At 40.5% G+C, this 27,955-nt stretch overlaps 1 protein-coding gene across 3 annotated transcripts in view; it reads right to left on the bottom strand.

Annotated features, from left to right (window-relative positions):
- The window catches only part of APBB2 (amyloid beta (A4) precursor protein-binding, family B, member 2), a 103,315-nt gene extending 80,631 nt beyond the window's left edge, over positions 1–22,684 (bottom strand). For all 3 annotated transcript variants that reach the window (XM_009884954.1, XM_009884953.1, XM_009884952.1), the window contains exons 1-2: positions 22,666–22,684; positions 17,720–18,520 (exon numbers count right to left, since the gene is read on the bottom strand). In XM_009884954.1, the coding sequence (XP_009883256.1) occupies positions 17,720–18,520; positions 22,666–22,684 (820 nt within the window). The remainder of the gene's footprint in view (positions 1–17,719; positions 18,521–22,665) is intronic.
- Positions 22,685–27,955: the final 5,271 nt, after the last annotated feature.

Raw genomic sequence — 27,955 nt, forward strand, 5'->3', positions numbered from 1 at the left:
AAATTCTCTTTTTTACCATTAGAGATGCATAAGCATGAAATATTGCACAAGCATAGGAAGCAACGCACTGGTCCTCAGGGCCTACAGTTTGTCTGTGAAGACATACGTTAAGGGAGAAGCTCGAACACATCAGGCAGCTAAAGCCTGCATTGAGGCATTGAGAGATGCGAACTCAACTCCACTTCCCAGCCTTCAAGCTTCGAGACTTTTTTTAAAAAAAAAAACCAAACAAACAACTTTAACCTTTTCAAAAGTAATCTTGCCTCGGTGTAACAGAGTCTTCTGCACAGTGCGTACAGCCATATGTGAAACAACATATAGCATCTACAATGGGAAGGCTTCTGACAGCAGATGCAAGTGTCAGGGGAGCTAGTCATATTCCACCCCACGTGGGAAAAGGAAGCGTGCTGATAGCACACAGGGGGCTCTTGTAACCCAGAAGTTTATTTAAGTATTTCACATTATTACATTGGTATAAACTTTCTATTAAATCTTTATTCATACTGTTCAGATACCTTTTGGTATTAAGCAAACTCAGAGATGTTAATCATCTTTGAAAGCATCCATCTAGCACTAGAAATATTATTTTCATTCCCGTATCTACTTCATGGCATGCCAGCACTAAAATTTTGTATTTATTTTTCACAGAGATGAATTCATAGACATAACTGAATCTAGATTCAGAAATCTATGTTTAAGGAAATAGAAATGGTATCTCTGACATAACCACTAACAAGAATTAGAAGAAAATTCAGAAAAATAACCGTGTCACTGATCATCCTGGTAAGCCTAACTTAGCAAACAGTAGCCAGAAACAAACCTAACACACAACCAGAGTCCTATGCCGGGCAAGCATTTGAAAGAGAGAAAGGGAGGGATTAATTTTACCATTCTGCAGAACCATAACAGAATTTCACTTGCAATTAGCACTGCCTTTCATTCAAAGTATATTACCAAAGTAGCAACATGCTTTGCAAACTTGAGGACAAACTCTCCTTAAAGCTGTATATGCCCAGAATATAACAACTTCAAAAGTTTTCCTTATTATGAAACCAGAGCTAGAATCTCCCTCAAAACAAACACCAGCTTGGTAAGAACATAAACATGCCAAAGCACAGTAAAAACAATACACAAAAGATCTCCAGTATATGATATACCACAAGCCATTGAGTTCTATTAGCACTATGGAAAAGACACAGCCAACAGTCATCAGAAGCTGTCACAAACAGTAAAACAAGAGACATACACGCACCAGCATGGTCCTTCTCCCAGCTGAAAACAGCATCTATTCTTTGGTGAAAACTTCATAATTTGTGGGCATGCCAAAGGGCTGCAAGTAGTCTTGGGAAGCAGGAAACCCAGAGTTACATACAATAAGATGATTTCCCTTTCTGGATTTGTATTTACCTTTGGTGCCGTCCAAAAACAAAAGACTGCAAATAGTTCCTACAGGATTAGGGCACACGTGGTTTCAATGCACAGCATTCACTTTTCAGTTTCTTGACCACACAGATGTCCATGTCCCGGGTTTTACTCATTTCTTAGAGCTCCTTTATTGTTACTTTTCTGTTCTGCTCATAAAATAAAATGCTCATATACAATGGCAGGCAATTAATTACCTTTTGGCACTCTAGAAGGATCAAGGTCACTAACTTCTTTGAAAATAGCAGTGTGGTACTCACTGGCAGTTGAAAAAGTTGTATGTTAGGAACTAGTATCAAGACAAAAATCCTTTAGCCTACAGTTTTAATGTAGAGTTGAACTATCACAGCACTAGTGCATGCACTTCCATGTGTCCTATTATAAAATGACATAGCAGAGCTAGAAAATACATCAAGACAGATAAAACTGCTTCTGCAGGCAGAGACACTGAGTGTTGTAGGACTCAAGCTTGGAAAATGAATGACAGGGAGGAGAGAAGGATGTCACAGAAATCTTTAAAATCATGAATGGTGGGAAGAAGACAAGGGTGGAAAGGAAATGTTCATCCACTGTTATTTACTGCTTCCTGTAACAGAAAAGCAATGGGCACCTAATGAAATTATTGGAGAGCAATTTTATAACAAAGGGAAGTACTTTTTCATACAACACATAATTAAATTGTGGAGCTCATGCTCACAGGATGTTGTAGATGCCAGAAATACAAATGAGACCAAAAATGATTAAATAAATTCATGTTAGAAAAGTCTATCAAAAGCAATTAAAGAAGATAACATGAGTGACACACTGAGTCTGAAAGCTCTAAAACCACCAATAGCTGAAAGCGCAAAGGATATAGTAGGGGTAAGACCACTTTAAGCTAGCCCTGGCTTTTGTTTTTATTGCTCCTGTAAGTTTCCGCTACTGACCACTGTCAGAGGCAACCCACAAAGAACTACATGAGCCCAAGGTCTGCTGGATACAGCCATTCTTACAAGCTCATGTACTGTCTGGTGATGTACAAAATGGAACTGTAACCCCTGTAACTCTTGTAAAAGTGAGCTCTAGCTTCCAGGCAGTGTATTAGTTTGCAGTGGAAATACTGGCATTAACAACATTACTGAAAGACTTTGGTAAAGAATAAACAGCCGCATCTGATATCAGAACCCTCAAACCGATATATCCAAGCTTCCTCTAAGGGAGGAAAATCCACAACACATTTATTCTCTTAAGTACAAAGGCACACAGTTTCCCACCCTGGGATACACAATAACCTCATATGACAACAGCAGTGCAGGAGTTATGGGACTGAATATTGTTATTCTTACACATTTGTCATCTTCAATTTTATATTAACGTGTATCTAAAAGGAAGATGTCACTACTTTTATACTAAGTTGTACAGGGCCATCTAATAGATAAAAATTTCTTCATAGGCAAATACATCTGCCAGGCTTAAATATCTTTATGAATAAGGAAAGGGGAACATATTCAAACTACCACAGAGAGCAGTAACTAAAAGTATATCGCATCTAGCGATTATTGCAGAGCCCACTACTCTTGAGAGGTAATTAACATCACTTAAACTACAGGCTTTTATGTATGACAATTATTACAGTTCAAATGAGCTCTTGTGTCAGTAAATGTTTACATTCTTGCTTCCCTTATATTATCTGCATTCCAGAAAAATTCAGAAATAGAAAGGAGAGGCAACAGCAACATACTGGATGTGAGATGCCAGTTAGAAATTCACTGTTTCTGCATTGGTAACAAATTCTCAGTGAATCCTGCTACTTTCTGAAAAGAGAATTAACCCAGATAAAAGACTGTGGCCAGCACAATGTACAATCCTGACACAGCATCTGTAAAGTGATAACACAAAAGAAAATACTAAGTCAAAATAACCTGATCTGCTGGCCTTTATACTGACCCTTTTGCAGTAACGTTATCAGAAGGAGAAAACAAAGAGTTTTCTCTTTATTCTAAACTTTGACCACCACCTTACCCATCAGCTAGTCAGAAAATAAAGCACATCCCACCAAAAGACCTTTAGCATATTATCAAATGAGGTAGTAGATTTGTTCGTCACTTCAGAATTCAAGCTGCAGGGCTCATTCCTTTCAAAAAGTTTACTTTTATAACGCTAGAAGAATGGAATACTACTCTTGTGAACTTATTCTTGTTTTCACTATTTTTTACAGAATTTTTTACATTTTTGTATTGTGCCTATTGTATTTTGTTAATATCTAGCACTTTTAAAATCCCCAAATCCTGGAATCATGAGAAAACTGCAGCTTGTCCACTAAAAACAAAGACAAACAGCAAAAAACTTCTCACTACAACCAACAGAATTTCCCATGTCTCCTCCTCCAAAAAAAGCTGAAAAAATAAAATTAGAATGAAAGCTTAACCCTAAAAGATAAACAATGACTAACATTGATTCTTGGTTTTGATGACACATTATTTTAGACTCCCGTAGGTGTATTTGTTTCAAGAAAAATTTATAACTGTGTTTTCATTTAATTTTTAATTGGCTTCTTGGTGTAAATTGAAGCATTTATTCTTAATCATCAGTACTACAGCCTTTATAATTGCATGATATCTATAAGCATTCTTGTGTAATTAAAGAGAGGATGTAAAATAAATGCATTAATAATAAAAGACAAAGATCTGTAAACTCCCTCCCATCCCTTCTGAAGAGCCTTTCTGCTTCCTGTGCTCAGTCTGTCCACTTGCCCTGTCTGCAGAGGGGGTAGTTTAGCAAAGGAAAACAACAGGGTTGTACTGTACAAACGCTAGATATATTTCCTCACCTATAGTAAAGTTTCCGTTGTATACTCGAATATATAAAAAGAACGGTTAAAAAATATAACCAGTAATTACTACTACTCGAGTATTTCAAATGCGGTCTGCAGGGAGCGCAACCTTCAAAACAGTAGTTGTTGTCTGTTCGTATTTTTAAAACACTGTCAAATAGTTATTACAATGATGTTACCAAAATTTGAAAGTAGCGAACACTGGTTGAACACATAGACAGCATCTCTACTTGCTTCTGGCAGACAGACCTGAGAGACAATTAATCCCTCTGCATCATTCCTGGAAAACCACAACTCTTCCTGAGTGACTGCTCAATTGATTTTATGTTGGGGCAGCTGAAGCTTGTCCCAGATTGACAACAGACTCTCTCAAGCTAGAGACACCTGACCACCCAAAAAAAAATCCGGCAGGTTTCCTCTGGGAAGTGTTAAGCACTCTGGACTATGCACCGCTGTTTTCTGGACCAGCTTCTTGAAACTAAAACCAAAGTGGATGTGGACAGAAGCCACTGGGAGGAACAGAGAACAGAGCAGCTTCCACGTCACCGTACTCCCTAAGCAGCTTATTTGAAGAAACTACATTTTCTCTGTGAAGTAACTGTAGGATTAGATAACCTTAGGAAAGAGGAGCTTCCCATAAAGAAGTACAATTGGTATATTTAAAGTACAGGGATCTGGAGTACAGCTGTGAAAGTGACAATTCAACTATGACATGAAATCAAGAGAAAAATAGAGAAATCTTCTGTTAATGATCACACATTTATTTTGATAGTTGCAAAAGGGCCTTATTTCCTATACGCATCCTGAATACGCATAGGCAATATAATTTTACAAAGCCCAACACACACATTTTAGACAAAACCCCTCAATCCTGTACAAATAATCAAATAAACTTCCTATTCTACGCCAGTGGAAGCTTAACCCCAAAATCTCTATTTTTCTAGTGTCTTCTTTCTACTCTTCAGATCTCTTTGTTAAAAAGATGTTGGTTACGTTTCAGCACAATTAACCATGGGAAGTTAACGTAGTTAGGAGACTACAAAGTTGCTTAGTCGATCTGCTGACAGGCTCCAGTGGCATAAAAGGGAGACTTATTATTCTGGTTTAGTTAGGCACGAAAGAAAATAGGTAATTTGAGTTTAACACCAAATGTTACCTTGAAAGCCTGCTACAGAGCATGACAAATGATGTTGGCTTGCCCACAAAAGAAAAAAAAAATTATCAAACTAAATTTCAAATAATTTTACAAAAGCCAAACCAGATCACTATTTCTTATTACTAGCTTGTTTTTTCAAGGAGCAAATAGAGTTATGCTATTTAATTACAATTCCACAAATGAAGGCAAAAAGTTCTGTGAAGGTTTTGTATGAATCAGCTTTCCAACAGAAGATCATTTTTCAGACCTGGCCAAACTGATTGATTTAGGGCTGGCAAAATGAACAAAAAAACCCCTCCAAGATATTAGACATTTCTTGACAGATCTCAAGCAAATACTGGCTATACACTGCATCACATTTTTAATCCCCAAAACCTTATTCAGCGTATCAGAAGTTGCTTTACCTTGAACTTTACAGAATGACTAGGGGTACTGCTCTTAAATTATTTAAACAGACTTTTTTCTTCCCTTTGACTGCAAGGAAAATAAAGCAATCCAAGGGGAGGGATTTGTGACGTGTGAAGGAGAAACTAGAAGTCCAGTTCACGATGTATTTTAAGCCTAGGTAAAAACCTTCAAGCTCTATGGATCACAAATCTAAAACATCACTTGTCAATTCACTACCGAAATGATGAGCATTCAGACAGATACCTTTACTAACTGCACACCATACACTCGGCAACTTAAGCTGTCAGATAACGGCTGATCTCCCACTGAGCACAATTTTTATTAACTGATAAAATAGTTGTATTAAATATCCTGAGCTGTGACACTGTCAACCAGAGCTACAAAAAAGTAAAATAGAAAAGTGCTACTTACAGTTACTAGATGCTCCCGTATAGTTCAACATGTACCGATCTGCTACCAGCATCCTTTAAGTTTGCTATACACATGTCCCAACAGCTTCATATTCTCCTTCTGTGTAGCATCTCCAACTCAAATATGGGAAAATACACTGCTATGTTTAAACAGACACTTACTTAATTAGTCTAATGAAGAATGGTGCTTTGGGTGGGAGAAAAGAAAAGCCACCCCTATTCCAGAGGAAACACCCCATGTTGACCATATAAATGACTGCGTTTTCTAATAAGCCAGGAAAAAATGAGAGGGATGGCTACACAGGAATTACAGCAGCATGTGCATACAGTGCATTCTCTATTGAATTGATTCCAGCTTGCAAGACATTGATGTATTTTCTGACTGACTCTGCTCAGGAGACAAGCTTTTGAAACAGTACTTTCAGCCCACAAGCCTTTAGATATCAATCACATCAAGATTTAATCAGCTCAACTTTGGACCAGAACAGCCCCTCACCCTGCAAATCAACCCCTGGAAATATATTTATGTTGGTTTTTTTCTCCTTAGCTGCCTGTATAAACATGAGAAGAAAAGGCTGAGAAAAATGTATGGCAAAGATCCACTCTTTGAAGACAAAATTCTTCTTAAGGCTGCTAACCTCCAACTCCCCGAAGGTGCATTGCAGCAATGGTAGAAATTGATTTAGTGAAAGGCTTCTATTAATGAGAGCGCTGTTCTCATTGCAAAGTCCCTCCCCTTGCTATAATCAATAATTTAAGCAAAGCCAAGAATCATGTCAGCCAAAATGACCAGGGTAACTGGCTGTCTCTTTCTTGCAGAGTACAAGTAAAATTAAATTAAAGTCTGAATGGGAATATATTCTAATTTAAAAATTAATTTGGCCAATCTGAGTTGTGCATTTTGGCTTTCATTTTGAGAAGGGGAAGAGGGAAGGGCTCCTTTGTTTCTTACTGAAAACTTCCCAGGTTCAGCAAAGAGCCAAAAATCCACTTCTAAAAAGTAAAAGAAGCTGTAACCTTACATTTTGAGTATTTTATCAGTTATGCACAAACAAGAAATGCACTCTACAGAGTTATACCTCTTGATTATTATGACAGTGCTGCTATACCTATTTCTCAGTGCACTGCAGCGATCTCTTTAATAACTGGAGGAGTGTTTCATATTTAAGTTTAGCCCTGCAGAATCTCAACTGAAAAGCAATTAAAACAAAATAATAGGAAAAATTAGTTTAGTTAATGTTAAATTATGTTACTGTTTAGGAAAAAAAAATAGTTTCATTAAGAAACAGTTTCATGAATAGTTCTGAGACTGACTACTTCAAGGCTTTCGCTTGAAAATCATATTAGGTAATAAATTAGTCCAATGTATCAAATGATGTACACATAAAATGATCAACATAACAAACGATGGTTAAAAACAATCCTTGTAACATAGCACCATATAGAAGTGGATTAACACGCCCCAGACACACTAGGAGCAGGGAGCAAAAAAAATATGCTTCAGATTTGGGGCTGCCCTCCCGCTCACCCCCCCGAGGACTTCTCATCACTGTAGTATCATGGATAAATCTACTGTACAAACCCAAGGACACACACTGCTAGGCTTCAGAAATCCACATCTCAGACGCTACAGGAAACCCACTTAATGTCATTATCTTGAGTTCTGTGGCATCCTGATATTGGACATTTATGGCCTAATGCTGAGTACCCAGGGGCTCCATACATCTCAAAATGAAGCAATTGAGCCTTAATGGCAAATGTATGTGCTTTCATGGGATTGCTTAAAAAAGGCTTCATGTCCCTTACGGCAGGGACCATACATCCACTCTCAAGCAAGGACTGAGTTCAGAGCAAGGTCTCTGCAGCGTGCCAAGTCCCATCATACAAGACCTCTTCTGGCCCACGGAAAAGGCTCAGTACTGCCCTGCATCTTCCCACCTTCTCTTGATGCAGCAGCAACAAACCCAAGGTTGCCTGCAGCACCGTCTTGTCCATGTCTCGGTGGTAAATTCTATAGGTTTCTGTGTGTTTAATACCACGGTTGTGACTCAAGGGACCCACGACCCCAATCCAGCCAATCCCATGTTGTTAACTAAAGCCGAATTAAATTTCAATCAGCTAAAGCTGACTTGTGAGACACTTAAGCACATGAGGAACCAGTGTGCTGAGAGACCAGGGTCTAAAGGAGCCACTAACTTGGGGAGATCAAAAGAAACACCTGCAGGTGCAAATATACCAGGGCAGGAACTTGAGGGGAATCTAGGTCTGTCCTCCTCCCCGCACTAGACATCTCCTTCTGCCAGTGCCTGAATCCAGTCTTGAGCGAGGATTTGATTTTTCTCTTAGTGGTACTTCAGGATTAAAAAACATCCACCTAGAGCTTCCCTGCTTTTGCCTTCTGGAAGTTTTTTGAACTTCTGTGAAATAACAACCCAGCCTCAAACAAATGGAAATTCCCCAGTACTCACTTCTGCTGCTTTACTGCCGCTCTTAGTCCATCCTATTTATTGTTGCTGACTTTGTGCTCATCCTGCTTGCCTAACCTACTGACTACAAACACCCCTACTTGTTTCCAGCTCCTGCTTATTCCAGCTTCCCTCCAATTTGTAAAAAGTTCTCATTTATCTCCACCACTGCAGTTACTCTCCTTTTGCTTCCCCCTCTAGTGGGTCTCTCCTCTCAACAAGTCTCCAGGTCACACTCCCATCTTTCAACTCTTCCTACCTTCCTCCCCACCCCACAACTCTTCTTGTTCCCCCACCGGCTTTCTTCTCTGCTGAGAGCAGTGGTGAGACAAGATCACCACTGCAACTGGTATCGCTGCAGATGCTCAGAGAAACAACCGCAGCGGCTCAGGCTTTGGGTTTTCACTCTGCAGGAAATTTAGCTGCAAAGAGGCAGGAATCACTTCTGAGCTCCCAAAACTGTACCAGCCATCCCTGGCGTTGTACACCTAGGTGAATCGCTGCTATGCCAGCAACTGTGAGATCCTCCAAAAGCCCAGACACCACTGTAAAAACTAGAAACTCATTCTGCTGAGCGGCAATACCGTTCCTCTGCCATACCTCCTGTAGCCGAGATACAGGAGCAAGAAGATGACAAACAAGTACCCAACGAGGCTGCAAATGGCTCCGGAGCGCACAGAACCCACCTAGCAGAATATACCTGTGTTCTCAGCTTGCCTTAACGAACAGGAGCCTGCAGGTTGAGGCCTCCCAACAGTAACGCTGGTTTTTCCTTCCCTTCCCCATAGATTTCTATACCCGTTTCAAAGCATCAATCGGGTGGATTGAAGTTTGGCCTGAGTTCTATGCAGCATTCAGAAATGCTGAGGCAGAGGTTTACTGGATCGATTTTGGTTGTAATTTGTTATTACTTGCACAGTTTTATGCACTGGGAACGGCTCTTTTTTTTTTTTTTTTTTTAAAAGGAGGGGTGGTTAGTCTGATATTATTGAAGGTGGCTTTTCTTCTGTGCAACTTCCTGCCTTACCATCCCTCTGAAAGAGCTATCAGGACCCTGACTTTTCCTCATTTCCTTCTGTGGTTTCTCTTCCGTGGTTTGCTTTCCCTTCCTCTTTGCTTAGTCCTGTGTCTGACTGGACCTGAGCTCCTTCCATGGTCTCAGAAGAGACCTGTGAAGACATACAACCTGAGGCACAGAAGAGCTTTTTCAGCAAGGCGAATTCAATCTCATAGAGGACATGCAGGATCCAGAATTACACCTGTCCATCCCTGAAACAACAGAAGCTTGAAAAGCTTCCAAAAATAGTTTGTAAAGTACCAGATACGATTTAACTATTCACCACTTCTGAAACTTGAGTTTTCTCTACAATTGCTCAAAAGAGTCTTCGACTTAGCTACAACACACAACGAGCCCTGTATAAGAAGCACGTGTTAATATCCCTTAACATTATACACTAAAGTAAACTGCACTACAGAGTAAGGGGAAACTTTTTGTGCTCTGAAGATCTTGTGAGCTACTCTTATAGCTTCCACCCAGGCGGCAGTACAACACTGGCATTCACTTTTCTGTGTTGTCTCAACACAACCTCTATTCCCTGTTGTCACTTTTCACTTTCCCCCGCTGGTATTCCATGTGTTCCACGAGCTAGGCCTGCAGGCATTTGTTCACCCCACAACTATACATCTCACTGAGTAGAAAATATTAATTTTAAAACATTCTGCATTATACAAACACTTATACACTATACTGTTTTTGTCCAGATTAGGAATTATGCGCTTTACTATGCTAGCAAGGAAAGTGTCCCCGAAAAGACAAGCACCAAGACGTGAAATATCAAGGGCAAAATAAGCCAGCTTGTTAAACTCCCATCAAGTGACCAGAAGTTCAGCTGGAATAACGTCAAAATTAATGAAGCTATGTCAGTCAGGACAGGGCCACATTTGACACTATTTTAGCCAAAGCACTGAGCAAAGCACAGCAATGCTTTGTTAGTCAAAGCACAGCCACTGGAAGGTGACTGTCTTTGAACTTAGTCTCCTCTGGCCCTGGAGCACCCAGGGAGAGATGTCACACAGGGAAAGTGCCACGTTTGGAAAGAATATGACAAACCATCCTAGACGCTCTGGGCACAATACAGCAGAGATTAACCAAGGATTGATTTTTAAAACAAAGCTAGACCCAGAAAAGGAACAAATTTTGTTTCTGCACTGCAGGGTAGATGTTGCAGGCTCTATCCAGCTGGTTAATTCATTTGTGAGTGTTACTTGATGTGTGTCCCACTTAGCCTGCGGTTGCTTCTCTAAAACACAAGTCCTAGTTCTTGCCTCCTGTCTGCTGCCTGTCTGGGACACCACCAGCCACCTCAAGGGACACCAGGCAAGTAGTTGAATCAAGCCCTCCCTAGGGAGGAAAATGCAAGGCTCTGATGAAACAAAGAATCGTTCTTTATTTTTTGGTAAACAGCAAGTATGAAACTGCAACTGTTACCGCACAACATGTCCTGGAAAACCTATTCTGTAGTCCCGAATTCTGGTAATTGCAAACAGAGTTTGGGAGAGGATGCTAATCACTATTGTATAAAACTTCTATCATCCCATTTCTGAATTTAAACATGTTAATTCACTTTTACATACCTATTTTTATTAACTATCCCAATTCAAAAGAGTGCTGATCACCTCTCTTTACCGTGGAAACTTTGGGTTTCAAGTCAGAGCACTAAAGATATGGATTTAGGTAGCTCCACTGAGAACCAGGGTAAAACTGACCTGTCTGCCCAAACACAGCAAGCAGCCTCCCTGTGCAACTGACGGCAGCAGCATATACTTGAGAGAGTCATCTTTCAAGTTCAATTAACTATCAATTTTAATTGATTTTATGGCCTTCTACCAGTAGACCCTGAACGTTGATCATTACTGTGAAGATTGTGTAACTGCGTGGCCTTTTAGGTTTTATTTCTTTTAAACTGGCTTTTTCTTCCCTAAAATTCTCTTATAGGGGTAGCTAAAAGGAAGGTAAAGATGGAGTTAGTTACTCCATGTACAGAATGTTACCTACCCAAACACTGAGGATATACCACAATAGTCACCTTTCCTATTTTGTAAGCAGTCAGCAAATAATCAAGTCAAGTCTGACTACAAAGCATGGTTCTTGATACATGGTTATCAGTAACATGTAGGATTAAAAAACCCAGCTCAATATTAAAAGTTGACAGGCCATTAGGATGCATAGCGGGTGTGAACTAGAGCCTCTTATTCCCAAAAATATGAAAAATGGATGTTTACCTAGAACCCTACAATTGCACAGATGATAATATACTCTTTCTCTAGTATTACAGGACTTGTGTTTATCCTCAGTGTAATTGAATGTATTTCTACTACCATAAATCTTTTTCCACACTCAGGAACACAGAAAACATGTTCTGTAGTAAATAACATACTTGTTGTCTATATCAGATAGGTACTGCAAAGGAAAAATGGTGCTTTTAAGAGGACATTCATTTTCATTTTGTCAAAGATACTGGTTAAAATTAGAGGCAGAACTGACCATTGGTATAAATCTGAGTAGTTCATGATTTGCTGTAATTTTTATTGTATTAGAAGGCTATTCTATCCAGATATACTGTTATTTCAGAATACCTGGCTCTATTTAAAAGAGCGACACTCCTGATCCTCGAGGGCCAGTCTCATTGCTGTCATTTCTGCACTGGGTTGAACTCATAAACAGCTATTAAACTGCCCTCCCAGATTTGCTCGGAGACCAGAAGCAAACAGGCATTTGGTATTTGACAGTCACATACAGCAGCAGCACTCCCTGAAAAAGAGGCTACGTGTACTTTTGATACCCCTGTGAATGACATTTTCAAGCAGGGCGAAATAAGGCTTTGTGCAAGCCAAAGGCTGAGAAGCTGGGGAGCTCTCCAAGGCTGCTGCCCCTGCGCAGTCTCCCACAGCTCTGAAGAGAGCAAGGAGGGCGACTGTCCCACAGCAAGAAAACCTGCAGCTCTCCAGCAGGTGTCCCACATCTCAGGGACCTTCCCAATTTTTTTCCCTGCTCTGGAAAGAGGGGGTTTTGTTCAAATTAAGATAAAACAGGAAGCAAAACACAAATTCCAGTATTTTTCTTGGTTTGAGGCAAACAAAAATCCTTTTATTTTCCTACAGAATTCTCGTTCCTAATTCATTAGAGACCATCACATAGAGAGCTGTGCTTTGCTAAGGAGGGATAACTTTCCACTGAAACTGCAGGTGATAGGAAGTTTAAGAAACGTGCCTGCTTTCTACAGACATTCTGGTAGGCTTCATTAAAAAAAAAAAACAAACAAACAAACCAAAACAAAAAACCAAGCCACAAACAGCAAACAGCACTAGCATCACCCTCATCCTCCCCTAGGTTTGGGCTCTGGGGCATGCACTTGACTCCTGTTGTTCACACCACACAGATTCATGAAATGTTGGTGAAACTGATGAATACATAGAGACAAAGAATAGGTAGTGTAACAACACGAGACACATTTCCTTTGAAAATCAGACTACGGAAATTTTCTTGAGAGAGAGGTAGAAACATTCCCCATGATTTAAAACCAGCTCTGGGCCATTTGCAGTTTTGAAGACATCTGGAGCTAGTGTTTGGTTACCCGCAAGACACTCTCCAAATGACAGCAGATTCAGCTGGATGGGTGCAGTAGGTTCCAGAGAAGATGCCATGCCTGAGGCCAAGGGAGACAAGCTTGCTTGTCTGGGGAGGACCGCCTGTAGTGCTGGGTGTCAGTCAGCTCCAGTGGCAAGCCCCTGTCTGCCTCTAGGAATGGCTGCCTGAAACATGCTAAGCATCTAGAGAACACCCTATTGCATTGCTGTCTAAAAGTCTTTTCTATTTCTCAAATCACCCCACTCTTTCTTTTTTGAAGCACTGAATCTCAGGAAGGAGGTTAGAAAGCTAAAAGTGCTCATAAAATTCCCTGGAAGTTGAAGTGAATGTAGTTCTTGTCAAGAAGCGGATACAGGTAATTTCTTTGGAGGAAAAAGAAGAGTTTTCTCAAAACACAATTCTTATACTGCACTGTGCTTGTGGTGTTCAGTGCCTCCATTACTAATGGACTCTATTATGTTTGTTTAGCAACATTACTAATCAGCAACATTAACATTTATTTAATAACCAGCCCGTTGTTTTGCATCTTTAAATTGAGTTGTCTTATTTTTGCCTCCTCACTCAGAGAGAGGGTCAAGCCTCTTGAAAACACCTTTTCGTTAGACCACAAGTAAAAGTATCCTGCGCTAAGGAGAGTTCAGGAGGATTTTGTCTAAACAATAATGCGTCCTTGGTGCAAACAAATAAGAGTAAATTTCTCAGGGCCTTTGCATTACCTATCTCCAAAACAAAACACATGAAAACAAACAAACAAACAAAACCAAACCACAAAACAACATTGAGTTTTCCAGTATTTGAATAATGAATTGTGTTAAAAGAGGGAAGAGGAAGACAAAACAATTGAGAAGCCATGAAAGAACAACATTGTATTCCTATGTATACTAAAGTGCTAAATATAATCGCTGGATTGAGCATTAATAATTCTCAGGTATCTGCTGGACTACACTTTTTAATGGATTAAGTGTTCTCAAAACCGGTGGGGTTTTCTTCCTCTTCCCAGAAGTCCTATGCCGAAAACTGTCTACTTTTGCAGATTTTTCTCCCAGACGCCTTTCTCCCTTTGGCCCCTAACACTTATTACTGGAGCATCAACACCAGGGTTGGAGGGCATTGAGCCATGAAGACCCCATGTGATGCTCTCCTCCCACCCAGATGAAGTGGCAGTGAGGATGAACACTGGCTATGCCCAACATCTTGGACTTCCAGGATGGGCACCACCATCAGGGCACGACTCCTCAGTTGGGAGGGCCTCCTTCCCCTTCACCCATGCTGGCACACAGGGTGAATGAGGAATGAAAGATTACACTAAAAAGAGTGGAACGATCTGCTACAGGGGAAAGCGCAATGTGGCTCTAGAGCAGATAGCCTAAGCAGGCTGGGGCAACACCGCCACTGAAGCAATGTTTAAAACCAGATTAGACAATCACAAGAGACCTGAAATACCACCAATCCTTGGTTTCTGAGGTTTCTTCTTCTTGCCTACTTCTAAATATGGGCTCTCACATCTACTCTGTGGCCTCAGAGGGGCTAGCCCCGTGGGAATCTCTCGGGTTTTTGGTCAACTACCACTGATATAAATGCATTGGATGTATGTTCTGCTTGCGGGAAACTCCTTCTCTGTCCCCAGCATGGCAGAAGGGTGCAAGGGGTTTCGGGAAGCACCAAGCGTTACTTGATTTCCTCCAGCACTTCCAACTCCACCCACTGCTGTACCACCAAAGTTATTTGGCAAGTGAGGTAACTCCCGTAGCTTGACCTGGCACAGTGAGAAGCGAACGCTTGTCAATCAGCACCACAGCAACTCAAGCAACTCTTGGGAAGGAGATGGAAAAGGCACAGGTGATTTCAACACAAAATACTGAACTGTTCTTCACCCTGCCTCAAAAAAGAAAGTTCAGTTCATTTACACAACTTTTACATCATCTCCTGTTTTATTACCCTTCAAACATCCATGGAGATGCATGAACTTGCCCAGGGATGGCACATTACTCAAATCTACAAGGCTGGAGCCCTGGACAACAACTAGAAAATTTTCCCCCAATTGAGTAATTCTGGAGATATTCACACCAGTTGTGATTTCTGCTTTGTTCTACACCAGCTGCACTGCTTTTTGCAACCCCCCCCCTCCTTTTCAGCCTCCCAGAAGGAGCTGCAGGCAAGCCTGAGAAACTGGTCTGTTTTATCATGTCCAAAAGCCATCCTGGCATCCATGGCAACTCGACGTTTTATTTCTTAGCTGTCTTCTGTTGTATCAGTTATAGTCCATTTTGGAAAGAAACTGGAAGCCCTTAATGAAACAATTTTATCAGAGTGGAGGTAAATTCAAGATAGCAAATAATCCCAAGAGATGGATGTCTGTAAGTTGCAAGTTGCAATAATTGAATATTTTTATAGTCCATGAACACTTACATATACAGGCATCTTAAAAGCAGCAATCCAATCAAGTGTGACAGGTCCTACATCCTACTTGGTGCTCTCTGACAATGACCACGAGGATGAGAAAGAAACACCTCTACCACTTCGATCTTGAAAGGCAATTTTGAGGTTTTCTAGGGCTTTCTGTTTATTTTTACTCTTTTCTTACGGAGACTGAACTCAGATATATGGATATCTGCTTTCCTGTAACTGTCTGTTTATAATACATTGGGGTTGCTAGTATGGTGAAGGTAGCAGAGAATTTTAAAAAAGCCCTTTATTCACATTAGAAGAATGGTGAGCTCTGAGCGCTTTATTAATTAATTGATTTTTTAAAATTATTTTTAAATTAGGAAATTCCTCATACTCAGCAGGGAAAGTTCCCCTTTATTTCCATAGTGCCAACAAACCACAGCTCAGCTAACACTGGTTACCTAAATAAGCAAACTTGTGAAAACCTCAAAACAGCTCAGAAAATCCCCCTTCCTGAGTGCTAAAAGAGCTCATACACCACACAGGGGCAATACACATGTGGGAAGAAAATTTTAAACACATTCTTTAAAAAGAAACAAAACTTAAGCTAGCTCTTAGCATCTTAGGCCACCCTTATTTAATTACACTACTTGGAATTACTCTAATTTAGTTTTCAGTGAATATAAATTTTCTACTCACAATTTCTCATTGCCAAACCTGGAGCAAGTACAAAGACAGAAGGAGCCAAGAAGCTCATCATTAAGTTACCTAAATACTTTCTATTCATAGTTTCTTCAGAAAATGTAATCAGTGATGTCACACATACTATATCAAGTATCCTGAGAAATACTACTAACTCAAACAATGATTTTTAGTAAACTGAAAACTTTTTCATTTTGCACATGAAGAGGTGACTTCACCAAAATTTCCTCTCTTAACAGCAAAGGTTTGTTACATATCAAAAAGAAGATCAGAATATTCATTATACATCACATAATGGGGATTTCTGGTTGTGATGTTAAAAAAAAGCCCTACACGTTAAAATAAAAATTACTATTGTCATAACCATGCACGACTGCCATGTAACGCAGCTGTGGATTTGGACCATGGTGGCCTCCAAACAGTGTATAATCTCTGTGACATAATAATGAAATCACTTAAAATACAAACAATGTATCACAAACTTCTTTAGCCCCATGTCACTCTGAAGAATCGGACTGACTCCTCTCATTTTGACAAAGTTGTACCTTTTTATATTGGCCTGGATATAAAAAAAGTTATGAAGTTCATCAACTACAGTAAATGGATCTCTAGAGTATTAAAATAATACAGATGTGTTGTAAATCACAACAGAGTCATTGCAGAAGTCATCATTACTGTTCAAATAATTAATGAGCCCAGGCTTCCAAAATACAAAATGCCATGGTTTCAGCTTCTGAGTTACTGTATGGAACTACTGTGCTGAGCAAACAAAACACAGAAATTACATTACCCAAGGTTTGGGAGGACTTCTTTTAAAATAAAAGAGTATCATCAAATGACTGGGAGTGGAGGGGGGACACTCACAAAGATTTGAATTAGAAAAGTAAAAACCTTTGCTGAACCTAAAAATCATTGCTCAGAAAAGTTTGTTGTGGGTGGGCACCTATCAGTAGTTTAGCATCTCCACACAATCATGTACTTTGCATAACATGTACCCACTGATTAGTGAAAAGCAATTATTTATAAACCAGCAAAAGGTGCAGTTAGCATATTTCTAGGACCCTGCCTATAGCATTCAGTAGTGCCTTTCCTAAAGCAGCAGTAATGCTGCTAGGACTGAGCGGGAGGCTGTCAAGCATTCCCAAGCAGAGAAGGAGCTGCGTGCAAGCCCAGTACTTGTGTTTTCATGTAATCCACTTCCCCACCAAAAGCACCGCTAAATCACCTCTCTCCTTCCAGCTGCCAGTTGAGAAGGGTTAAGCAATACATTTGCCAATCACTGGCTGAGAGCAGCCTTTACTTACGTACCTGTTTCGTCGGGTGAGCTCGGCGAGGCACTGTCCTGGGACAGCGTAGTCCAGCTGGAGTCCTCGTCGCTTGGGGCCAGGTTTTGAATTCTATGGAGCGCGCAATCTGTTTTGGCCCCAGTTTTTGGGTGGTCTTTCTTAGTCTCAGGGCTTGACGACACCGTGGCAACTTGGCCATCCTCTGGGCTTGACAGCTTGTTTTGTTTCCGGGGCAGGACTTCCCCATTGACAATAACGGTGGAAGCCTGGCTGTTGCTTTGTGCAGATTTGTCTTCCATCGCAACAAAACTCTGCTCTAGCTCTCTAGCAGATGTCTCTAGATCCGCATAGTAATTCAGGAAGCTTTTGGTCCTCCTCGGCTGCGAGGGTAATATTTCACAACCAGAGGAATCCTGCGGGATCGGCTCTTTGCCTTCAAACTTCTCAGAAGTTACGTTTATGCCCGCAGTGGTACTGAGGTTTTTGTTGGGATCCTGCTGTCCCTGTTCGGCAGCTTTCCTGAGCTGGTTTTCTCCATTCTTCACCAGCTTTATATTGGCAGAGCTGTTCCCCAGAAGGGGCTGCGCTGCAGGATCAGAAAGACCCATGGCTGTCTGAATGTTAGTCAGCGCATATTTTTTCCTGCATTTCGGAGGAGTGCTGTTCTTGGTCTCTGTGTGCCTAATTTCTGCATTCAGAAGTTCGTTATGAGAGGAGCGCAGGTTCAGAGTGTTCGGCGGGGTGGCAGGGTTGTTGCGATTCACAACGTCCGTCGTGCTGCTGCTTGCCATAAACACTGCCAACGCGTCCACGCCGGAATCGACTAGAAAAGCAAAAGAAACAGTTGTGAAACACTTCCATTATATACACTATTTTGCCAGGGCTTCTGGTAAAGGCATGCAGCACTTTACATAATTGTTTTACAGTATGAAAATTACCACAACCTAAGTGGGTAAGAGAACAGACAAAAGCTTAGCCTATTAAATGAGGAAAAACAGAGCCAGAAAAAATATAGAGAGATCATCAGGACCACAACGCTGAGAAAAAGCAGAAAGCTTGACCCTACACAAGGCAGGTTTTTTCCACATATGATTATGTAGCTGGCAGGCTTGGGGAGAGGAGAAGTTCCCTTTGCAAATGCCTGGGAGTCCAGAAGTCGACCTTAGCATCATTTCATTTTAGTATTTCACCTCTATGTCTGATGAGGAGGGGAAGAACTCCTCAAGCGCTCATCACTAGGAAGCAGAAAATTTGAGAAATTTCTAAACAGACCACAGGCAGACACTGCTCCTTTTTCATCTTGAGGCAGACCTCAAGTATTGTTCATTTTAAGCCTGACTGGCCAGTGAGCTGTTGCCTCTTAACACCTGCATTTCCTCTGCTCTGTCTGTCTTTCTCTCTCCCTCCCCCTCCTTTTTTTTTTTTTTTTTGCCTTTGATTTTTTTGGAGGGGGAAGTAGAGGGTCAGAACACAGGGAATACAAGAAGTAGATTATTTTGCAATAGTGTATTTGATTTCAGGGGGGGAATCCCTTGACAAAATATCCTGCTCTAATCTCTAATTCAATCAACTTTAAAAAAAATGCTGCTCCAGAGATGAAGATGGCTCACTATTTCTACAGCTCACAAAGTTCAAACTTAAGGATAAAACATGCATCCTAGGGCAGAGTACACATATTCCACCGTTAGATAAAACTGTTCTTTTGTCTACTTGTAGACAAGTTTCTGCTTTTTGTTAGCCAGGGGCGCAGCTCACCTTTTGAAAACATATTAAGTTTGTTGAGGGAACAGATTTTTAGACTATGAAAAATGATCAGAAATATATTTATTGAAAAACCGTCTATTTATGCTTCCCACTAATCTGCACAAATACTCCACAAACACCTCAATTTACATACTGCAGTAGTCACTGTTTTTGACATGTGGCAACCAAATTAGAGGCCAATTAATAAATCACTCCCATCTGCCATAGCATGAAACACCCTTTCTGTTGTTCCTAATTCTCAGATATCACTGACTGCTTATATTGCACATAAAAACATGTCTGGGGCTCATCCAGGAATGAAAAGCTATAATTTGAGCTAGCCGATGACAGATCATTCCAGCTGAGTTGTGCTGCATCCTTGTGTATTTGATATATGACAGAACTGACTGCTGTACAGATTTACAAGAGATTAAATATATGGGTTTTAAAAGAACATATACATAAACACGAAGTGAAAAGGAGCACTCCACAACGTTCCCTCCTCTTTGATGTGCTGTCAAAGCTGCGCATTTCCAACCATCCCTCTGGTTCACTTAAAACCAAGCAGACCAAGTATACTCTTTGTTCACTGAATTACCCACCTAGAATAACTTCTAAAAATTATTCAGAACAGAATTTAAACTAAATTTTACAAATTTTCATGTCTGCCGTTTCCTCAAGAACCAATCAGTCTAGACCAACTGCAAATTCTTCAGAAGACAGATCACCCCACGCACACTATGCAAAAGCCATCAGCTTAGGTAACAGTTAACAAACATACCGTGGACAATGTCAGCTTTAGCCACAAGACTTCTAAAACACAACCATCACATAATTTAAAGGAACTCTGTAAACGTGCTTCTCATAAATACATCAGTGTATGTTGCTTTCTGCATCTTGTCTAAAAACAAGTGTATGGCAAGCAAGGTCACAGCTGATCCTTCATAATGTTAACAAAGTACATGTTTTAATCTAAAAACATGAAATGGTCTGTGTTTATGGACTGCCTGATTTACAGTTTTTCTGAATCAGTTAAAAGTCTGACAATCTGGAATTCACATTAAAAAAAAACAAATTAATAGAGCAGGATAATTCTGACCCACTGCCTTAGCTTCAGAATTTATGGAATCGCACAGTTATCTACGGATTTCACTAGATTACATTTTACTTTATGCTTCAGCAAATTAAAACAAGCATTTTTTTTTAGATCAATAAATACAACTCCCATCTGGAACAAGACTGAAATTTATTCTAGTCCTGTATTACAAATGAGTTACTTCATGCAACATTTGCCACTATTTTTACAACTGAACAAATTTCTTAAAAAATAATCTTCCTAGAGAAAGCTTAAGTGAGTGCCTGTCAGATTATCTTTAGCCAGTCTCCTGCAGTTAGCATTTCACTTATCAAAAATGTAAGAATAAGCACATAGAAACATTGAAACAAAATGTATTGTTTTATCACTAAGCTTGACAAAGCGCCCCGTTATCTACACCATGCTTTAGCCAAAAAAGGTTGGACCAGACGATCCTTGAGGTCCCTTCCAACCCGGTATTCTATGATTCTATGAACACTGACACATTGTTCTGACTGAACCGAAGCCTCCAGAATTCTTTGTGACCCAAACAGTGCTTGTAAGTTGGGTGCTAAGTTGGTGTATGATTCTAAGCAGAAAAATGTCAAAATGAACTTTTCACTAGACAGCACCTCCCCTCCTGACCCCCTTTTCAAATGACCATTGATCAAGTCATCATGACCAAATGACCAACGAACATGCAAAGCAGTACCACGAGGCATGCACAGAGCGGAGCAGGCTCTTCTCTCAAAGGACAGGCGCCTGCTCGCTGGCCGTCACCCTGCACTCCCAGCCAGGCTCTGGGATCCGCGCAGCCGGCATCCCTCCACTCCGGACACAGATATAGAGATGGGAAAAAGAGAAGCAACAGAAGAGGCAAAAAGAGAATAAGAAATACAGATGGGAAAGGGCAAGTCTTGCACCTCAAGGGCAGAAGTTGCTATCAGACCAGAACTAAGTAAACTGCTGGAAAACGTTTGAATACAAGGAAATGCTTAAAGCCACTGAAGAAAACCTAGATTGCATAGTAGAACAGCATAACGAAGAAGAGCAATAGCTTGTCCCTCCTCCTTGATACAGGACATGGTGATGCTCTAAACGTGTCACTTTTCCCAGAGGAAGTACATCCCAACTTTCTAATTAAAAACTTCAAGGAAATGCAACTTCTTCCCGTGCCTGCAATTTCAAGACCAAAATTCCAATCGCTGACTTCCTGTACCTTTTATTACGTCTCTCCTACTGAACCTGCCTCCCTCACCCCAGGGGTATCCAACACAGGCTGGTGCTGCGCCCCTCACCACCTAACCAGGACCCTGTGCCAGGGGTCCTGCACCCAGAGACTCCGCCACAGGCAGCTCCCGTCCCCCCTTGCTCCGGCAGCTCCTCGTGCTGCCTGGCCACCAGCAAGGACAATGCCACTGGCACAGGGCACCCTTTTTTCCACTCCTCTAAGTAGGTGAACAGTGGTAAATTATTAGTGACTAAAAATGTCGTATTATAAAAAAAAATTGGACTTTGGAGAAAAACTAAAAATAATTAGGACATTATCATTACTGAGAATAATTAGGATATTATGAAAAAGTGCTTAAAGACAGCACTTCAGTAGGTAGAGGAGCTGTCATAGAAATTCATTAATGATTTTAGCTTGCTTACTTTTTAAAACAAATCACAGTCTCAACTGCATACTTGTAATGTTTAGAAACACACCTACAGATATAGATTAATACATTTTCACCTCTATAATGTGTTTAACACAAAAGTAGTCTCATTTTTCTAAGCATCATAATAATACAAATAACACTATTACTTGAATGGCTTTTATTGATGTTTTTCAATCTTGTCATAAGCCTCCCAGAGCCGGAAGGAGGAGATAGAAAATGCCGCTGCAAACAGAACACAGTGCATGACCGCTTTGTCTTTGCCTCTAATAAGACTTTTTTTGCATTGTATTGTCTATAGGAATCATTTTTTAAAAGCTGAATAGAGAGTTTATTCAAAAAAGACACTGTTAAAAAGAAATGAAAGTGCTTGCTCTTTTTCATGTATAAGTGTAAAATGAAAGCGAAATATGGGCCTGAGAGGCAACAGAAGAAAAAGAAGAGGAAAATTTCATATATTTGCATAGCAGAATCTTTTAAAGGGCATCTGACCTGGAAGTACTTCTGACATGGCTCACAGGGCGTCAGCAATGCATCAGGAAATAGATTATAATTTGAAATCTGAAAAGAGGGATCATTTAAGAATTAAAACCAAAGGAAAACACAAAATAAAATACCACATTTCAGAAGCTCCTGAAAGACATCAAGCATTCTAAACAAACCCTGGAACATAACAGTGAGGATCTTCTGAACTTTCAATGATAATTTGACAGTCGTTAAAGTACGGAAGAGGCCAGTCTACAGCAATGAAAACAAGTAATTAAAAATAACTATGACATTTTTCTTAAGGTACACTTTACTAGGAGCACAAGTTCAACAATATTCTCCAGTTTTAATCAACATGCTGTAGCATAAACTTGACAACATTAGAACATCTCGGGTTTTCCCCAATTACTCAACTACAGCTTGCTTGGGAAACTACAGCAGCGTTGGTTAAAAAAAAACAACACAGCAGTAAGGTATGTGCACATGAAAATTTGCAGAATGAGATCCAGCCTATAAAACTAAGAAGCATAGTCTGCAGGGTTGATCCCACAGGAGGGAATCATAAAAAGTAAGCTAAGCAGCAAGCTTCTGCATGGGACCCTTTCCTGACTATTGTCTCATAAGTAAACCATTTTGCTTTAAAGTCTCTTATTTGGATGTAAATGACACATACACTGGGAGCCAAGGTATTTCTATGCACTTATGACTATTTCTCCTGTTGTGTCTAGGAAACATAGGAAAGAAATAATACAAACCTTTTCATAAAGCAGATTTCCTGTCTGCAAGGATATCTGTTGAGTACAAAACATTTAATGACAAACTCATGCCACAGGGCTACAGCCTCAGGTCCCATACACTTTGGCTCTAGTTAAAGCCTAAACAGCAGGAGAGAATGCCGCTGTTATACAGTGATTGCAACTCAACACTAATTCCCTCTGCTTCAAAGGGTGAATTCCAATGTTAAAACATTAATTCTTAATTAAGTATCCTAACATACTGTCTTACCACATCGGCATTCATTCTTCAACTAGGACCAGCTAAATGATAATAGTTAAACAGATGTCAGCCGAAAGTACCCAAATGAAGTCTAGATTTATATTAACGTAGCTGAAATCAGAATTGAGACCAGAAGCTTTCTTAGTGTCATGTGTAACTGTGCTCCTTCTTGCCTACATATCTACACAAATTCCAGGGGACTTTAAACACTTTCAGAATGGAAAAGGAAGGAAAACACTTAAATAAAGTGCTGTGGTGGATCAGAGCAACTGATGATGTTCCTAGAGCCAGTGGTTTTTTTTCTCACTGCTCCCTCCAGCAATGACATCTCTGCTGGAATGTGCTTGGAAGCTGGAGAGAGAAAGCTCAGCAAAGCCAGGAAAGCAAATTCCAATGGCAGGAAGAGCAATTTTGGGGAATGCAAGAGCAGGAAAGGACCAGGGCTGCAAGCAGCTTGCACACATGCTCTGAAACCCATCCGCAGACTCCTCCACACAAACCTCAGAGTTGCTGAGGATGGGAAGGACCTCTCGAGACCGTCTAGTCCAACTCCCCTGCCCAAACAGGGAATCACTGCTGCCCTCTCCACTCCACCCTGGCTCTATCCTCACATCACAACAAAATCACCACTTCGACCTGCTTGCTAAACGCAGCTTCTCCCATTTCCAGTGAATTCTGCTTCACCCAGTCCTACTGAAATCACCTCCTGGTAATCAGCTTTCTGTCCTGGCTCCTCCTTCCCCAAGAGGCACCCTGCCAGCCCCTGCTGCCACAATAATTACATTCTTCCTTTTAGAGCTAATCATGCTGCCAACTGACTGCAATAGCCTAGCAGCAGTGCTGTCTCTGTTCTAGCGATGCTCTTATTAATGGAAATCCATAATGCTGATCTGTCTTTAAATAATGTTATTAAGGAAAAAAAAAACTTCAGATCCTCCAATGAGTTCTGGCACTCAAGCGGAGTATGCCTCCCCCTTCCTACACAGCCAGTCAAATTCTTCATCCAGCAAAAATTCAGACAAGATGCCTCTCAGAATCAGATTCTAACAGCTACAAAAGAAAAACAATAAAAATAATAAAAAAAGAAACAGGCTAAATCCATGGCTCCTTTACTCATAATTTTTTTAAGATAGACCATCTAAATAATCAGTGTATATTAGACTATCTGAAACTATGTTGAGGATGACCTGGGTCATTTATGCTACTACAGTATTCTTAAATCAAGTGATCACTTGGAGAAATAAAGAGCAATTCTTTCATTTACATAAGGATTAACCATGACATGCAATCACGACTAATCCCGCATTTAGTAAGAGAAAAAACAAGATGGCATACTAAGTCTTTTCCAAATTCAATTTTCTCCCTTTAATTAGATTTCCCCCCCCCTGTGCAGAATGGAACAGTCTGGCAGGCAAAAACAGTGTTGTCACGGCAAGAAGATGGAGTGTGTTTTATCTATTGGCTACTTGCATGCAGATAATAAGACCTTCTGTCATCAGATCTATACATTCACAGCAACATTGGTTAAGTAAAGTTCAGTCACTTTTTCTAATACTATTATGTAAATTAAACCCTTGAGCCTTAATGTTGGGTTGGGTTTTTTTAAATCTACAGATAAATTACTCAATCTCTACAATAAAGATCACACCTCAGACTTATTTGTTAATTACAAACAACTCTACTTCAAATGCTCATGCTAATATAGGGCATAAACATTAACTTAGAATCATAGAATTGTCTAGGTTGGAAGGGACCTTTAAGATCATCAAGTCCAACCATCAACATAACGCTGCCAAAACCACCACTAAACCATGTCAACCATGTCCGTAAGCACCACATCTACCCGTCTTTTAAATACCTCCAGGGATGGTGATTCCACCACTTCCCTGGGCAGCCTGTTCCAATGCTTGAAAACCTTTTCAGTGAAGAACTTTTTCCTAATATCCAATCTAAACCTCCCCTGGCCTAACTCAAGGCTGTTTCCTCTTGTCCTGTCACTTGTGACTTGGGAGAAGAGACCGACCCCCACCTCGCCACAACCTCCCTTGAGGCCATTGTAGGGAGTGATAAGGTCTCCCCTCAGCCTCCTTTTCTCCAGGCTGAACCACCCCAGTTCTCTCAGCTGCTCCTCATAAGACTTGTTCTCCAGGCGCCTCACCAGCTTCACTGCCCTTCTCTGGACACGCTCCAGCACCTCAATGTCCTTCTTGTAGTGAGGGGCCCAAAACTAAGCACAGTTCTCAAGGTACAGCCTCACCAGTGCTCAGTACAGAGGTACAATCACTTCCCTAGTCCTGCTGGCCACACTATTCCTGATACAGGCCAGGATGCTGTTGGCCTTCTTGGCCACCTGGGCACACTGCTGGCTCACATCAGCCGGCTGTCGACCAGCACCCCCAGGTTCTCTTCTGCCAGGCAGCTTAATTCTTTCTTACACAGAGAAACACTCAGAAACTGTAACTTAAACTTCTGCAACTGAGATGACCAATAAAGCAAGAAGGACTTGGTGTTCCATATCTTGCAACTTTAATCTCAAGTGCCATCCAAAAATAACTCTTACTGAGTCTTACGGTAAACAATGCGTAACCAAACCTGCTAAGAATTACCAAAACCCAAGCATGATGCCATATGAAAAAGGTATCTAGGATAAGCTGTCTCAAATGAAAAAAAGGCAACCAAAAGGCTTTGTAGGACACGCAACCTACATGTGTGTTTAATGCAGTAAGAGAAAGGAATCAATGGCCACAGATTTGGCACATAAAATGACTTGGAGTGATACAGACTAAGTTCAGACCAGGGATATTTCAGCCTCACATAAATTTAACTTAGACCATTCAACAGCTCTTAAATCAGAAAGCAGAACCATTCAAAAGATGATCGATTCCTGAACAGGGCTAAAAAAAACCCCACAGAGTCCAGCACCAGCTTTCCAGCAGTTTGTAAGGGCACTAGCCCAACACCAAGCTCTCCCATCAGGAGACACAGGCAGCAAAAGTAGGAAAGAGGTTAAGCACAGGTCACAGCATTATTAACAGAAGGAGCAAAAACGTTAACTGAGCCCCTGTCAGATGCAATGGATGAGTTAAGTTCCAGCACAGCATCTGTGCTGGACAGAAAAAATAAAATAATTAAATAGATGATTATCATTAACCACCTCCCACACATCTTGTCTGTGGCCCTGCTATTTGCAGCTTGCAAACACTCGACTGCTCCCGCAAAGCCTAGAAACAACACTGCACGCTCCTGAGCACAATCCACTTCACCAAGAACAACTAATGCACATGAATGCAGACATTTCAACTTCTCTTTTTAAAACAATACATTTTGACAATTAAACTTCTGATGGCCTGGCATCATGATTTCATGTGCTACAACTTCATCTGCCCTCTGAATTACATATAATAAGTTTATGGCTAGTTACACATTAAGCTCTTACCAAGGTTACCCAGAAATGTTTTCACTCTCAAATTACCAGGACTGGTAGCAATAGTTTTGAGCCACCTATTATCACTGCCTCACAGCCAAGATCTTAAAATGGTACACCAAAATTATTTTCTTATTACTATAAGATTGCACTTAGTGTCAAATTGGGCTCTAGAGATAAGAATCTGAAAATTAAATAAATGGGAAAATCTTTCAGTAGACTCTCTACAACTCTATACGAAAAGAAATAAAGAATAAAAATGCATGTATATCAAAAGTCTCAATATAAAGAATGAGAACCTCTAATTTCATTAATTCATGTTTGCAAATAATTTCAAATTACTAACAGGAAGTTGAGACCTGTGAGCAAAAATAAAAAAAGTCCAAGTCTTTGTCACAGAACAGAGCATTAGATTGATTGCCAGGTCTTGCAAAATGAGAATATCAGGGCTCTCAAGGAGAGGAAATTAAGGTTGACAAAGATTACATCTGTTCCACATACATTAAAACCATTCTGTATCTCACCTAGATAAGGTTATTATACGTGCACTTTTCATTACATCTGCTAAAACTGTCTTAAAGTTGGACTCACATGTCCTACCCACATATCCCTTGCTCCCAGTAATGGCACACGATGCATTTCAGAGGACAGGATGCATCAAACCAGAAGAGGTCTCCACATTTCTAGTCTGTTTTTCCATTAAAAGCTGAACCGAAATAAGGCTCATTACACAAAGAGCTACATCTCAGCAAGGCTGAAAGTTGCCTGAGAAGCTATGTATTGTCTTCAAGCAAACTTTAATGGGAAAAAAAAAAAATCAGAAATACTTCAAAGCATACAGTTTATAAACCAAGTGTTGTAGTACTGCTTAAGCTG

This window comes from Charadrius vociferus, unplaced genomic scaffold, assembly GCF_000708025.1.
Source record: "Charadrius vociferus isolate BGI_N301 unplaced genomic scaffold, ASM70802v2 scaffold134, whole genome shotgun sequence".
NCBI classification, from domain to species: domain Eukaryota; kingdom Metazoa; phylum Chordata; class Aves; order Charadriiformes; family Charadriidae; genus Charadrius; species Charadrius vociferus.